A 16,890-nucleotide genomic window follows, 5' to 3' on the forward strand; every position below is an offset into this window, starting at 1 on the left:
ACTCAGGAGGCAAAAAACAGGTAGATCTCTGAGTTGGAGGCCACCATGGTCTATAGAATGAGTTCCAGGATAGCCAGGGCTACACAGAGAATCCTTGTGTTGAAAAACAAAACAACAATAATAACAACAATAATAATTCTTCGATTAAATTGAAAAGGGATTTGGTCTTTTTTCATTTTCTCTCTCTTTCTCTCTTTTTTTTTCAAGTTTTCTCAAACTCTTTCTAATTTTATATTCTCCTCACTACTTTTGGAAAATATTCATTCATTCATTCATTCATTCATTCATTCATTCATCCATTCACTCAATGATCATTCAGCAAATGCTTACTAGAATCAGGCTTCATTCAAGACTAAGGGAAAGCAGAAGAAAGCAAACGGCTTCCCAGGGTGATTTCATCCTAATGCAAGACACAGCTTTCTTCATCTTAGCCTGGCACATTGGTAAGTTGTGACAGTCACAGGCTTATGTGGCTTACAATAGATTCTATTTTGTGTAGCTGACACTAATTTTTTTCCCGTAATGAGCCTGTCAGGAAATACTGTTTATTGTATATGCTTGTTTGAACATCTGAGAATTCCCTTCACTTAGGAGCCAGTTAGGAAAATGTTTTCTTCTGATAATGTTTTGTTTTGACTGGTGATAGAGGAAGAATGCAAAGATTCAGTTCCAGACAGGATTATGGCTCAACAAAATGCTGTCAGTGGAACTGGACGATCATAGACAGAGCAATGTAATCCATCTGTTTCCATTCCCAGGAATTATCAAACAAAATACTCACCAAAACAGACTTGGCTATGGTAGCAATATGATGACAGCTTAATTATTTTAAAGCCTGATTGTTACACATGTGTATGTGTCTGCATTCCTAAATATAAAAATATAACCTGCTCTGTCCATATAGTGTTACTTGTATGCATATGTTTTCAGGGCTGATCCAGAAAAAGAACAAGGCAGGGGTCCATGAGAGGGTTTAGAGGGGAAAAGAGGGAAAGAGGAAATTCTGTGGTTTTTTATAATATAAAAAATATTAAACATATTATTTTAAAAAGTAAAGAGAAAAAGCTGGTTGTGGTGGCTTGATTTAAGTAAAATAAGGCATTATTACATTCTGTTATTTCTTTGGTGAATTAAAGACTTATAGAAAGGTGCTGCCAATATAAACTTTTGAAGCCCAGTTGGTCCCATTTCTCGACTTGTTAAGGGAACATACTAATTTCCCCCAAATTCTGAACCAAGTATGGTGGTCTCCTATCTATAATTCCCTGAATGTCAGAGGCTGAGGCAGGGGGACTATTTTCAAAGACAAAGCTATTGTCCTCACACACTAAAGAAAAGTTTTTGTTTGTTTATTTATTGAAAGGAAAGTTTTTAAGCTGTAAAGTTAATTTGGTACAGTATGACTATTAGATTATCTATCATAAGGTCCTTGACTAACATTCTCAGGGCTTTGCTTATAGAGTAAGCCATCTTGTTAGTCAGCAAAGACATCCATTTTGTATACCTTGTTTATGTCTATGATAAACATCACAAGTATTTCATTAGCATGAAGCCTGTGATACAGGCCTATATCATGGAAGTCAGGTTTAGGTCACTGGCAATAACTGCCTACAACTATTTCTACTATGGCTCATCTCCCAACAATGGTACCCTGACTACTATAGAAAGGTCCACTAAAGTCTGAAGGTTCATGTAGTTACAGGAAAGGAAATGCATTATTTATAAGGATGCAGAGGCTAGAAAGTTCGGCTCTGCAGCTTACCCTAGCAGTACTAGGCTCAAAGCTATTGTCAATAGGAATCTTGCCAGTGCATTAGAAGATGAGATAGACGGGAGCTCTGCCAAATAAAATAGCTAAGTAATAACAAACGGTAAAAAGGAAGAGCCTTGGGGTTGGAGAGAGGCCTGAGATCACTGCCGAGACAGCTGGGGAGATCACCAAGCTTTGCAGTCAATGCACAGAGAAGAGCTGCAACCCCAATTAATCCTCCATGCCTTATCCTTCGTGAGTGCTTGTTTTTAATTATAGTCAGACATCCATTTCTAAACGTTAAGACAGTGTCTGTAGACAACCTGGGAATTATAACTGGCATTAAGACACACATAATGCCCAAAGACAGGCATAACGAATTTTGACTGTATATGGACCACTATGTTTAAAGATACACATTACATTTTTAGAGAAAAAAAAAAAAGTTTCCCTGTTTGATGTCCAAGAAAAAGAAACTCAGCTGCAGGAAGCAACAGTTTCTTATTCTTCACATGTTCAAACTGATACATTGGTACAGACAGATATTTGTCAAGGCTTTAAGTTGATTTTAAGAGAGAGTCATTCAGATTTCATTTCCTGTTAAATCACTGTCAGTCACTTGGTATTTATACCACACCACAACAAAAATGTTTCATGCTTTAACGGTTAACACAACACCACCAGAGGTTAAGATTCTATCTTGCTTAGGGGAATGGGGGACCAGACCATAAAACTAATAAAATAAGTCAATATAAACACATTCAAAAAGTGAGAACTTACTATGGATATTCTTTTCTTTCTTGTAATAATTTGGAACAAGGATGTGACAAGCTTATGTGAAAGGGGTAGAGTTTACAGGGCCTCAACCCTAGAGCAACAACTACAGGGATTCTTAAAGCAAATAATCCTGTGTCATCCTTAAAAATGAAACAAAGTTAGAATTATGTTCTGAGGCTGTACATTCCATTCTAGGTATATTCTTTCTTCTGTACGACCTGTACATTTGAGATACAGCAAGCACATGTTACCGATAACAACATGCTCAACAATCATCCTCCATCCAAATGTGTAGAGGTGAGAAAGAGGGAAATAGTCAAGGTATCCCTTTGTGCCTACAATTCTCAAGTCTGAATATGCTGAGAAGCATTTATGATAATAAATGTATTTACACATTCCTATACTTCACTTAAGAACTCTGATTTATGGAGCCAATTTGGTCCAAGTCATCTATCTTACGGAGGGGTGAGGGAGGCCATTTTAAAAAGCAGTTATAGTGTTACATGGCCTTTGGATATACAAGAGGAGCTCTCCAAATGTTTCTCACTCATCTTCTACCTTTACTCTCTGACGCTAAAAACCAGAAAGGCTAGAACTGAGTACTGTTTCTGCCCCTATTTGTTATATACCCTTGGCAAATATTGAATTGTTAAGTCAGTTCTCTTCTTGTTTAAATAATGAGATTTGACATATCTATCAGCAAATTAAAATACTAGATACTTAATAAGGGATGTCTTGGCTGTTTTCTTACTGCATATTATAGTAAGAACAAAAGAAAATAGCTTTGCTGGCTTGATTGTGGCCATACCCTCACTTCCCCCAAGTTCACACTTCAGCACCACAAGTAGGGACAGCGACCAGCCAATTCTTGCCCTTCTTACTGAGAACCTCACAAGGGAGACAGATTCTTAAAGTCACTATAAAAACAAATATATATAGCCTCAAAAGTCCCAAATTTCCAGATATAAAAAGTAGAAATAATATAAAAGATAGGGAAACAGAGTGACAATATTTCCGAAAATACTACCAGTCTTATAGTTCAAAATGCTGATTTTAAAACATTTCTGGGGTTCTTTCCATAAATTAAGATTAAGGTAGTTTTCCTTTCATTATGTAGATGAATGATTTGAAAATGACCATGACCTAAAAAAAGTATTCATTAACTCAATGTTGGTATTTCCATCGATTTAATACTTTCTGGGAACTGACACAGCAAACGTTATGTAAACGAAACTGCAAAATATATTCATGATTTTTCCTCAGTCTTACATCTTGGTATGGGGACCAATGCTGAAACTATGGTATACCAGTAACGACCAGTTAAAACAACAGATATAGGACTCAGAAAGTACAGTTGAAAGTTGGGAGCTGTTCTGACATCCTAGGAGAACAGCAACAGAATTGAAGCCTCTTATGTTTACAGTTTGATGAGACAATTTCTCTCCCAACTTTTGAGCATCATTTTTAATAGAACATGCAGAGATCAGCACTGGTACTGCACATGGGGAGGGTATTGACAGCACCACCAACCAGTCCTCACAAAGACTCTCTCCTTGAGAAACTTCTATTGGCCATTTCTCCATGCAAGTTTTATACCAAATCTCACAGCCAATGTTCTTCAACTTTTAAAGAAAAAGCAAGATACTTTTTGATGCTATCTGTTCACACACAAAAATATTGGGTTTCATTTTTTTTCTACTAAATATGGGATTGCCCAATCTCAGACATTTGTACCTGAAGTTGAATTACTTCAGAGACTCTGGTAAGCCTCTTTTATGCCCTGGAATCCTCAGGTCCCTCACAGAGCTTATCATGTTTGCACACATGGTCACATGTGTGCACATAAGGGAATTCTCCCTCCCTAACATCTACTCATCCTAAGACAGATCCAGGAAGACTTTGTGTGGTGTATATTTTATAGCTAAATTGAAGAGATTCCAAAAACTCATTGATGCTTTTGAGCTTTGGGGAAAGTTAGTTTCAGAAGCTACCATGGAGACAGTAGGGATAAAGAATATATTCAGGTTAAGTAAGGGACATACACAAATGTCACAAAACTTCTTTTATGATTAGACAATTTTTTATCTAATAAAATAAGATCCTTCTTATTTTCTTAATCTTATACTTAAAAATCATAAACATATTCTACCTGACAAAGAGGGACTGTTCACGGTACATTTCAACACAGTAGGATATGATAATTTTTACAGCTTCATTTTGGCGGAGAAGAAGGCTTGCAATTTCTAGCTTTGTAGAATATGAACTTGAAATAGATTTTAAGATAAGTATCTGTTCTCAAAGCTACATAATTTGTGAAGAGTACAGATTTTTGCAGGTTGACTAAATAGCTAGATCTGGTTGAATTCTTGTTAATTAGTTGTTGCTCTCAATGATGGGAGAATCATCAAAAAGGCAAGCTTTGACTTTTAACTTGTTAAAAATCTAACTTTAACAGGTGAATCCCCTCCTCTATTTAATTTACTATATTGCATTATAAAATTTCCTACTTCATGTTCGCTTGAGTCAATTTAATAATCCCTAGAAGTTAATTTTTTCAACAAAGTTTTAATATTTAATGAAAACAAAACTAAGAAATGATGACCTCCGTACATTTCCATGCAACCTAAATATAAATATTTTCTTGGCTATGTCTCTCTAAGCCACCTATGTATTTGCCATGACTTTTGCATGATCAGCAGTGATTCAACTATGATACTGTGATTATGTTACTCTAAAAGCTTTTAGCTAAATTTCTAACTTCTCAAACTGCTTTCCAGTCCCCAGGACCCGTGTTTTATTTCCATCACCTCTTATTAGTATTTCACATTTAGTGGTAATTTGTGGAATATCATCATAAAAGTGAAGTAAATTTCAGGATTCTGATGCCTTAGTTAGACAGTCATTTTCCTGAGCTGATATTTCCATACAGTATAATACTCTATTCCATTTAAGGATGACAAATACCACTACTCAATATTTCCTTTCCAATGACTTCTCCTAAATAAACTCCTGACTTAATAATATCCCCACTTTACCTAGTTGATGTCACGATTGGGTGTTGTTACATAAGACCAACACCATTAGGCATAACTGGCCTTTGCAATTCACTGCAGATTTCTTCAGCTGTGGACTATGTTCATCCCCACTTTCCCATAACCCCAGAAAAAGCACACACCACCTAGCATGTGGTGAACAGCACAGAAACAGGACTACAGACTGTTTAGCTTACTTTAAAAGAGACACAGTTATAAAGATGTAGGAGCAGGAAAGACCCACATCACATTTCAATCGCTCAGCTGTCACTCAGTTCTGCCCTCCTGTTACTTATCTGACTATTGGAATGGCCTAATTCCTTTAAAATTGTTCAACAAAGACTGATTAAACCTTTGACTATTTCAAATAAAACTCCTGGCAGTTGGTACAGAACAACTCCAGGGGTGTGAGCTCCTATCTGATGAACAAATACAACCCAAACTAATCTTGACAGTATGAGAGAGTTACAGAGTAGAATGCACATGAAGACATCTTGGGGCCATAACCCGCAGGAGCCCGTGTAATTGGTTTCTAAGACACTGCTGACCTCTCTAGACTGAGAGATAAAATGAAAAGTGCTGGTCCAGCAGCCCTCTCCGTGATTAGTGGAGATGTGAACACACAGCACCTTTGTTAAAGAAACGAATGAATAATCAAGTACCTCCACGCTGGATTCAGTGTAAGAGCAACAGTGTGAGTGGGAAATGCTGGATGAACTTCTTGGGCATCATTTCCTTCAGTAGTGTCCCTGACCCTGATGACATCGCAATCAGCATTATCTCAGACTTGGACCACACCTGCTCTAAAATGCAAACCACACTAGACCACCGATCCTGATCCTTTTTCTCTTTTAGTGAAGCAACCTTTTTCAATACACAATTGCTCTGATGAAAGAAAACGGCCAATCCTGCAAAACTTCTTTTGATATAGTTTTTTTTTTAATACTGCATGGCCTCACCTACACATGTCATATGTAAGACTCTTTGCTCCCAAAGAAGGTGAAAGTCAGAAGTTCTGCGTGTTTGTCAGAAGCTGTGTAAAGTGGCATGGAAGAGGGAAGGGGAGGGAACGGTTGGGCAGTGAATACTTAAACACACTTAGAGGCAAGCTGCCTTGGTGTGCTATCTCACAGTAATTGACTACAAAGAGCATTGAAACTGTGCACCCTGAAAGGCTGGAGGACTTTGAAGGTTTTCAATAAACAGAAATAAATGTTTGAGTAGATATTTTAAATCTGATAAATATTCAATCACATATCCATTGGTTCAAAATACTTTTAATTTTAAAAAGAAAATGAAATTAATTAAACTTCTTTTATTATTCTTATATTTTTATTCAGGATATAATACTCTACATTTTAACCTCAAAGTAATAACACTTTACAAGAGCTAGAGAGATGCTTTCATCGTTCAAAGCATTGACTGCTCTTGCAGAGGACCTAGGTTCAGTTCCAAGCACCCACATGTTAGCTCAGAGCTATAATTCCAATTTCAAGGGATCCAACACCCTCTTCTGGCCTCTGAAGGCACTGCACATTTATGGTACATAGACATGCAGTCAATGCACTCATACAGATAAAACAAATAAGTAAAGACAAATAAATCTTTAATAAAAGAACACTTTATAGGCTAGAGAGATGGCTCAGTGGTTAAGAGCAGTGACTGCTCTTCCAAAGGTCCTGAGTTCAATTCCCAGCAACCACATTGTGGCTAACAATCATCTGTAATGGGATTTTATGCCCTCTTCTGGTGTGTCTGTAGACAACAACAATGTACTCACATACATAAAATAAATAAATAACTCTTTTTTAAAAAGAACACTTAGCTGGGCAGTGGTGGTGCATGTCTTTAATCCCAGCATTTGGGAGGCAGAGGCAAGTGGATTTCTGAGTTCAAGGCCACTCCAGTCTACAGAGTGAGTTCCAGGACAGCCAGGGCTACACAGAGAAACCCTGTCTCAGAAAAAAAGAAAAAAAAAACACATTCTAATTTGAAAATTATCACTCATTTTTATACTTAAAAAACACCCAGTTCATCTAAAGGGAACACTTTCCTGGATTAAAAATGAATATTCTTTAGAATTTTTATAATGAGTCTAGAGATAAAGGAAATAGCCTTGTAAAAATGAGGGGTAGGGCTCAGAAGTTCAGAGCACTGGCTGTTCTAGAGGACCTGGGTTCTAGTCTCAGCATCCACATGACAACTCACAACTGTCTGTAACTCCAGTCTCGGGATCTGACAACTTGTCTGGCCCCCTTGGCTGCCAGATACACACACACACACACACACAAACACACGGTCCACTGGCATACATACAGACAAAACACATGCACACAGAAAAATACATTTTAAAAAATAAGAATGCAATTCAATTTCTAACTCATTATTTCCCTCTGAGTGGCCATCCTGCTATGGTTGTGTGTGCCCAATTGAACAGTGTTCAGGGAAACATTCATTTTAATTTCCCTTTAAAATTTCACATCCATATCTGTGCCAGTGTACTTTCTGACTAGTGTACTTTCTCCTTCTCTTGGTTCGCATCTCGTAATGAACCTCTACTGAGGAGGTTTCCCACCGCCCCCACTCCCACCCCTGGATGAGTGCACCTGTTCTCATTTCACAGGACACACTCGGAGGTGGATCAGTGGCCCAGCCCCCTTTTCATTGGCAGTCCTTTATTCCCCAAGACAGGATATGTTAGCAGTAAGCACAATAGGATCAGAGCCAACAGATTCATTCCTAAAATGTTCTGCATAGACATGGAGTAGGCTTTCACTCCGTTTCCAGACTGACAGCCACAGGAACACATGCAGATGCTGTTAGAGCTATGACAAGCTATCTTCCTGTCAAGCACATAAAGTTCTAGAGAATGAAACAAACATCTGCAGTAAAGCAAAGCACAAAGATGGAGGACCAACTGATTACCTCAGTTGAGTTCCAGGAACAAGCAGGACCAGTGTATTCTTATTTATGGTCCTTGGAACAGCATTTTTGTCACTTGTTACTGGGAAATTCTGGCCCTAAATCTTCATCCGTATTTCTAATTTTGCTGGTCTGTTTAGTTCTCAGTATTTCTCCCAGATTTTTCTTTTCTTTTTGTTTAACTTTTAAAGAAATGTCTTTCCTATGGTCTGCTTCTCAGATCTCTGACCACAGGAAAACCACCAACAAGTTCAGCTTACATTGGTGTTACAACCTTACCATTTCTGCACCTACAGATGTTGACTCAGTAGACATCTGTCTCCATCCTCGTCTCCATTTAACCTTTCAAACACTTTTTTAATGTTTATATAAAAATGTACTTCAGCGTTCTATGTCTAAAGATTAAAACCCCCACAGCCTTAATACTTCTATGAAAGCAAAACAGTATAATAGCAATTGTTCGGTGGCTGGCAATGGTGGGGGGAAGGGGGTTGAGGGAGGAGTTAATGAGGAGTTGAGGGAGGAGTTAAGGGAGGAATTGAGGGAGGAGTTAAGAGATATGAGGGAGGAGTTAAGGGAGGAATTGAGGGAGGTGTTAAGGGAGAAGTTGAGGAAGGGGTTGAGGGAAGAGTTGAGGGCGGAGTTAAGGGAGGAGTTGAGGGGAGAGTTGAGGGAGGAGTTAAGGGAGGAGTTAAGGGAGGAGTTGAGGAACCCTGAAATAATGAGCTCTGTACCATTAGCAATGGGTTCTAGTGTTCACAGCACATAGGGTGACAAGAGCTCACAGTGAATTAGCGTATCTTTCTTGAAGATGAATGGAGTTGGATGGTTCTAAACATAAATTATAAAGAGACAGGAAATACTAGTTTCATGACATGAGTTTTGTAATATGAGTACATGTGTAGTGGATATAATACTGTGTTTTGTAAATATGCAGTGTGATAACTAAAAGGAATAATATTTGAAAGCAGGCAAAATAAAGTTAGTTTTTCCTCTCCCAGTTGATAGTCAGATTTTAGAGAGAAGTTGAAGCATGTGTTCTAGTAAAAGACACCCAAAATAATAAAATACAGGGTACAACCACTCCATAGCTGATACATGGCTACTAGAAACTTAACTATCATGCAAATAATTTCTTGATTTATGAAGGAGTATAATAAATTATCCCCTGCCTTTGAAGAAGCCATGCAGCACTCCTAAGGACTGAATTTACCAGAGTAAGAGTCTCATGTTCAGGGAGATCAGCTTCCCCTTAACACAGCATCCTCAAGGTAAAGAGCACATCCTGAAATAGATCCATGTTATTACCAGCAACCAAGCCTCTCAACGGCTCCAGACCAACTGCTTCTTCTGGTTTCATAGTACAAAAGCCTTGAATGAATGGCTGTACCTGATTCTACTACTAACTGAAGGCTCTGCTACCCACTTCATTACTCCGTTGATTGTGAAGAATACACCTTTTTTTTTATAAGTCTTGGTTTTGAGCTAACTAGGACAAATACGATTACTTTCTTGAGTCCTTAAAGCAATTCTATTTTAATTTTTTTTTAAGCAAAGCAAAAGCTCTCCCCTCAGAGTGTCATAAATCTCATAAGCTTTTTATTATGAGCCCATGATCTGAAATCAGAAGACTCGTTTTCAATTCCTGCTCTACTTAGTTTTTGAATTTAGACTCATCACTGAGTGGCAAGCTCCATGCTTGCTTAGAGCAGTGGTTGTCAACTTGTGGGCCAGCAGCTCCTTTGGGGTTTAATGACCCTTTCATAGGGGTCACATATCAGATAACCTGCATATCAGATATTTACATTATGATTTATAACAGTGGTAAAGTTATAGTTATAAAGTAGCAACAAAACTAATTTTATGGTCGGGGATCATCACGTCAATACAACATGGCTATGTTAAGAGGGTCACAGTGTTAGGAAGGATGAGAACCACTGACTTAGAGAATGAAATCAAATCCACAGAGCTCTCTTCATCACTGACTCAAATTATAAAAAAGTTCCTTGTTAAAAAATGTGTTATACAGAAATCCATTATACATATGGGTCACATATGTGTGAATGTGCACACATATCTTGTAGGTTCAAACGAATAGTTTTCTACAAGGTTAATTTTTCAATCAAATCCGAAAAGTTAATCTTGATAAAAAAAAAAAAACAAACAGGATCCTTCTAGCAGTGGGATACAATGAGGGACACTGAGTGACTGCAATGGGGTAACACAAAACTCAAGAGTCACAGCTCGTTGGTAGAAAAAAATTAACATACAGTTAGTTACAAAAAGAATGAACTGAAGATGATGTCAGTGATTTGTCTGTATATTTGAGTGATGGGATACATGTCCCAGCTCCATCATGTCACTGCCCTGCCCTAAACCTCCAAGCAATCAGAAAGAGTGAAATGATGCCAGTTGGCCAATTTTCCTTTTGAATTACTTCAGTGCTATATGCACCACAGTAATTTTTCATTGTTGATAGTGGGCATAGCTACCGTGCCCTTGGAATCTCCATGTCTGAAGAAACCTGAGCACAATATGCACTTACTCAGAAGGAGCCCTCCGATGCAAGCGCTCAGTTTACTACCATCGGAGATCTGGAAATAAAATGCCATTTTTCCAGCTGAGAGTCATTTAGAAAAGATCAGGACCGTTTTCTCTACCTTTAAAGTGGCTCTGTTGGTTACAGCTGAAGGTAGAAGATAAGAAACATAAACTCTAACGTCCCAGTGGGCCAGCCAGACGTGGCCCAATCTAGTCAATCCGTATCACTGTGCTATTCCCAAGTGCTAAAGCTGTATCTCATTAAGATACAGACAAAAGACATTTTTGCCCTTTTAGCAAGCTCATGTAGGTGCCAAATTGAAGACCGAATTGTTCATTTCTTCCAGAGACTTCAAAGAGGACTTCCTGGACATGTTCTTTTTAAATGCAGCCTTTGCTGAGAATATATAATCTATCGAAATGGCAGGGATTTCCTGGCAAAGGACCTTCAGCCTCCCTGTCGAGGCTGAAAATCATGAACTCATTTGCTTCCCCGACTGGAAAGGATAGAAATTTTCAAACTCGAAGAAGGCATCCATTCTTCGCACTCTCACCCTCTTTCCACGTGTACGAGTGACTGACCACCCGTGAGCACAGCTGTGCAGAACCATTTACATCTGGTTTCGCTCATTATGCTGCCCAATATGTGTTTGAAACATGTAACAGACACGGAAAGGGAGTGTGACTCCGGAAGTTAGGTAAACTGCTAAGCTCTTACCGCAGCCTCAGACTGCAGCCGCATCTCTTTCTGGTGTGTTCACCTGCCTGGCTTTGCTGTCCATCTTTGTAACTGCGCAAACTAAACCAGTCTAAGGCAACTCAAATTACCTTCCACATACGCACTCTGCATTAAAAGCTACCCTCCCACCCATTTGCAGAATCGCACTCCTTTAAATATGAAAGGCTTTTGCTTTGAGGGCAACAAAAACCTTAGACAAGGTAGTAGGATGTCTGCGTTTGAATCCTGCTGCAAGTGTACTTTTGGGTGACACTTGTAAAGTGGAAGAGGTTTCAGAGATCGAGCCCCGAGTTGCCACAGGAGGGCACAGTTACTAGCACACAGTAGGCCAATGATAACTAAGAACTCCGCTGTTACTATGACTTGAAACACTGCTATTAAGCACTGTTTACCAGGAACACATTGTATATTTTTTCTGACCATTTGTGAGCCTTCTCAGTATTTCTTCTCTCACTTATGCGTTAGATTGGAACGGATAAAGCTTAAATCAAGACAGTCACTGTTGTCAGAATTACGCTTTTTATAGCATTTAAGTGAATTGTCTGCATGATGGGATCAGTGACAGCTGGCACTTCCGAGAGGAGTCATTACAGTTGCTCTAAAGAATCTATTTACATTTTTGCTGAGTCTATGAAAGAGGGAGCAAGCTAGTTCTACTGGCTATAGAGCAAGGTTCATGCTGCCCTTTGAAAATCTGTCACTGTAAGTGACAGGACACTTATTGAGCCACCCACCTATAGCTCTTTTAGTCTCATAAGCCTCATTTGCATAAAATAAATGAATACAAAGGGTTTAGGCTCCCGGTTAGAGTGACTCCTTTAAGAAAAAGTTAGAATGTGTAGGGAATCTAAACACAGCAAACCTACAACGCATGTTCCCAGTTTCTAAAAAGCATAGTTTTAAGAAATTGCCTTACAAGAGGAAGGGATAGTATCTTTAATATTTCACCCACATTTTTTGAAATCCTATCAAAAATTTAAGGGGGGGACTGACAATGAATATGCAAAAGAAAAATAAAACCCTTAAAATCTGCAGTCAAGAATAATTTCTTAATTGTTACGGTTTCAAAAATGTATTTTTCTAGAGGACTGGGGACAGAGGTTGTGCAGTATGAGCAAGTCCCTAGATTTGATACTTCTTACTAGAAGACAAAATAAAACAAAAACCCAAAGCATGTATATCTAGATAGTATGAGAACAGAGTGTGCGGTGCACAGAGGGACGGTAGGCAAGAAGCCAGGCGAAGTAAGAGGCTCAGACCAGAAGGAAGTGTACACTAGCGCTGCTGCTATGACTTCCCATAATGATGGAGACAGCTTCAAACTGCTGCTGCTTCTTGTTTCTATCCGTTCTGAATTAGAAAAGGAAGTATGCTCTGGGTCTGGCATAGTCAGGGAAGTTGTCTGGAACAGGCAGTATGGGAGCAGGGTGGGGAGGACAGACTCAGCAACCCAGGTAGGGTTCTGAATCAATGAAGTGTTTGTAAATATGCAGGCCTGAGTTCTATCTGAGTATGATGGTACACCTTATAAAAGGAAAGTGGAGGGAGAGATAGGTGGACCTCTGGGTTCTCTGTCCAGCCTAACCTATCTGGGAAATTTTGGGCCACCCATGTGATGTTTTCCACAGTATTTTACTTTAAAATTTGAAATTTTTAAAACCAGTTTGCTAGTGCTGACTCGAAATGAGTCCTATGCCCTTCTCTCGATCCCTGTGCTGTTCTAAGTAGGCCTAGAATCCTGTACTTTGTTTATATTTTTGAATTACAGAGCATATTTTCTGAAATGATAAAAGGCATTAGGTAATCAGTTCAACAATAATGACCTACCAACAGTGTGACATAGGAGAACGACACACGAAAATGAAGCCTTCCTTACTCCTAAACTATTACCAAATGGCAGGATGTAACTCTGCTGAGAGCTAAAGAAACGGACTCAGATTACAAACTTATTTCTCTTACAATAGCACTATAATCAACAGATATATAAACTGGGAGGTTCATTTCAGTTCCCCCAAGTCCTCGAAAACCAAAATTAAAGTAATTCCTCCATTCCAGAAGTGTTTGACTGCGTTTAAGGACATTGTCCACCACCCTACCCATGACAGCATAAAAGGCTCCAGTCACAAGGGTCTCGATGGTTTTATTCAAAGGAATCATATAGGGAGAAATCATTTCAAAAAAATATGTCAAAGAAAAAAGTCTAGTGTTTTCTTTGGTGTAACATTTTTTAAAGCAAAAATGATACAAAGCTCAAAATGACTCCTTAGAATCATTTTTTAAAATCCATACATTTGTCCTAAGGATTCCATAAGTAGAACCAAATAATCAATATTGTGAGCACACCAGCAGGAATTCACTTGAATATGTAACAAGGGGACTAAGGAAGACTATTAGCTCTCCTAGAATTTCATTTCATGTTTGATATTCTTACATTGCTGCTATCCAGCCAGTTAAATGCTGCTTTGTGTAGGTCGACCAGTAAGCCAGGCATCATAAGATTTTTGATTCATTTTTGTTAATTTGGGTGATGAGGATGAAGCCTGTGACAAGTCACCCTACTGTGGACCTACACTCCTACTAAATAATGTGGTTTTTATACCATACAGTTACAGGTTTTTGTTCCACTAACCTGGAGGGAAAAGCTTTGCTCCCAAACACGATCTATGTGAACAGACAGAAAGAGGTAAGATACAAAAAGTGCTAACTGCCTTTGGGTGTCTGCCACAGCTGCTAAGTAAGAAAGATACTGTCTCTTTAACACATTCTGTAAATTGGGAGAGGAACAGGGACATGCATTTATTGAAGAGCTCATCAAAGAAATGTTTTAAATTAAGAACTAAATTAAGAAGAAAGAATAGCTCTCAGTTTTATTGTCAAGATCTAATATGCCCCCCTGTTTTATATCACAATTTAATTCAATGCTTTCAGCTAGTAAGAATCAGGAGCTAGTTTTACTAATCACTGGCAATTTTTTAAGCTCCCTTGACATCACACACAGCACCAATCCATCTTTCAGAGGAAGAAGCCCACAAGCATGAAGCAGATTTCATGGTAAACAGGCCAAACTCATCTGGGATCTTGCCTAGGAACATGCCTCTAAACCTCTACATAATTACTTACTAGCTATCAAATTTGAGTTAAGGGCATCTATATATAGTTTCTTCACTCTGCCACAGCAGACTGTGATATGAAATTGAGGAACTTGGGAACAGAAGTCCCAAGCAAATGGATATGGGACTTTTGACAATTGTTGAAAGTGTCAAAACAAGGTATGGAACCTGTGGCAGTTGTCAAAGACGTCAAGACAAACTGGAGAAAAACAAACCAAGCCAAACCAAACCTAACCAACCAACCAAACAAACAAACAAACAAAAAACACCCCACAAAAACCTACCCCAAACTAGGCCTCAGATGCTATGAAATTATTATTATTATTTAACATTCAAGGGCACCAGATTATCTAGAAACTAACACACATGTGGTATCATGGTATCCTCTGAAATATACTTGACAGGGAGTGGGTATCTATATTTGGTTAGTCTGAAGCACAGTAGGCAGCCATTTCTACTCCAAACTGAAATCTCATCTTGTTCCAAGCTCAGCACACCACACCTCCATAAAGTCCAAGCGTACATGTGAACGTGCTCACTGGCAGAAGTTGTTACCTTAGGTTAAAGACTAGTGAGTATAAGTATGCATACTTACATGAAGAAGTATTTGCGCCTTCTGTTGAAACTGATATTCTAATGGGAGACTCTATAAAACATAAAAATGGAGTGAAGCTTTATTGAGTCATGCCACTTAAACTTTAGAATGCTGCCAGGCTCTGGAGTTGCTTAGAAAAGCTGTGCTGAAAAGCAGTGCAAAGAGCCAAACAGAAGCATCCCTAAAACAAACGGATGTACATGCTAAGCAAGAACAGCAAAGTGACATCTCTGCTCTTTAAGCACAGAGACTTCTGTAAGAGGTAGAAAAGGAGAGAAGCCCTCTGTAAAGACATCCCACAGACCAACTGTGAAAAGAGCTTTGGAGAAATATTACTTGTAGCAAGCCTACACTACAGGTGGAAGAGATAATTCTTTATTCCTCTTAGGTATAGGCTAAAAGGTGTAAAGGTTTAAAGATGTAAAGAAGTACCCCGGCAGCAGAATGGTCAACTTTCACACACTCGCTTAACAAGACTGAAAATATTTTAGGGGAATTTGGATCAACATAAACATCCTGACCCACGCAGTGCCAAACGAAGTCCAGTGTGCGGTAGCCACACGAGGAGCCAACAGAACACGCTGAACAAGCAAAAACAAGCTAGGGACATACAAGATTTGCTTAAGTAGCAAGGATGGAAAAGAAAAACAAAAACAGCATCTTAGAAATAATGGAGCACAAAGAAGACAGAGAGAAAAAAATGAGACTTAGAAGATTTTCAACCCTAGGAAATCAGAAAAAAAAAAAAACCTGAATATTGAAGAAAGTTGAAAATTGACAGGTAGAACAGTATATCCCCATCACCTTTCAGGAAATGCTGGGGACAACCTAACTTCCCCAAAGAAACACTATAGAATGTTCAAAGCCCAATTTCCTAACAATGTCTACTGGATGTGATAATGAAGACCTTACACTGCACAAATGTCTGTGTGACAGGTCACAGAATTTACTTTACTTCATTTCTCCCCCACCCCTTCCTGTCTTCCTTTTCTTCCTGCCCCATACTACCCTTTGCTCACAGATTCTGAAGAGTGGTTTTGAAGAAAAGAAGTACTAAGAGAGCAAGAAGGAGGAAGAAGAGGAGGAGGAAGAAAAGGAGGAGGAGAAGGAGGAGGAAGAGGAGGAGGAAGAGGAGGAGGAGGATGCTGTGTAGGGTTTTCTGGACGACTATAGCTTTAAAAAAGGTTGGCATGGTGAGAAATGCCAACTATGTCAAACCAAGACTAGGGTGGGGAGCAGTGCAGAGAGTGCTGAGCTCCAGGTACCCACCCTTCTCCTTTCTGAGATACACAACACAATGTACTTAGCACTTTAATGTTCCTTGTCTGTAAAAGGATGGAAAATAATAAGTTGTGTCATGATTTTGTTAAAATTAGCAAAAGAGTTATAATAGTCATCAATTGAAAGAAACCAGATAAAAGCAA

General features: G+C 38.8%; 1 protein-coding gene across 5 annotated transcripts in view; it reads right to left on the reverse strand.

Annotated features, from left to right (window-relative positions):
- The window catches only part of Nrg1 (neuregulin 1), a 1,037,838-nt gene that overhangs the window by 118,607 nt on the left and 902,341 nt on the right, over positions 1 to 16,890 (reverse strand). For all 5 annotated transcript variants that reach the window (XM_028768307.1, XM_028768301.1, XM_028768308.1 and 2 more), the window contains exon 5: positions 15,467 to 15,517. In XM_028768307.1, the coding sequence (XP_028624140.1) occupies positions 15,467 to 15,517 (51 nt within the window). The remainder of the gene's footprint in view (positions 1 to 15,466; positions 15,518 to 16,890) is intronic.

This window comes from Grammomys surdaster, unplaced genomic scaffold (assembly GCF_004785775.1).
Source record: "Grammomys surdaster isolate TR1022 unplaced genomic scaffold, NIH_TR_1.0 185, whole genome shotgun sequence".
Lineage (NCBI taxonomy): Eukaryota > Metazoa > Chordata > Mammalia > Rodentia > Muridae > Grammomys > Grammomys surdaster.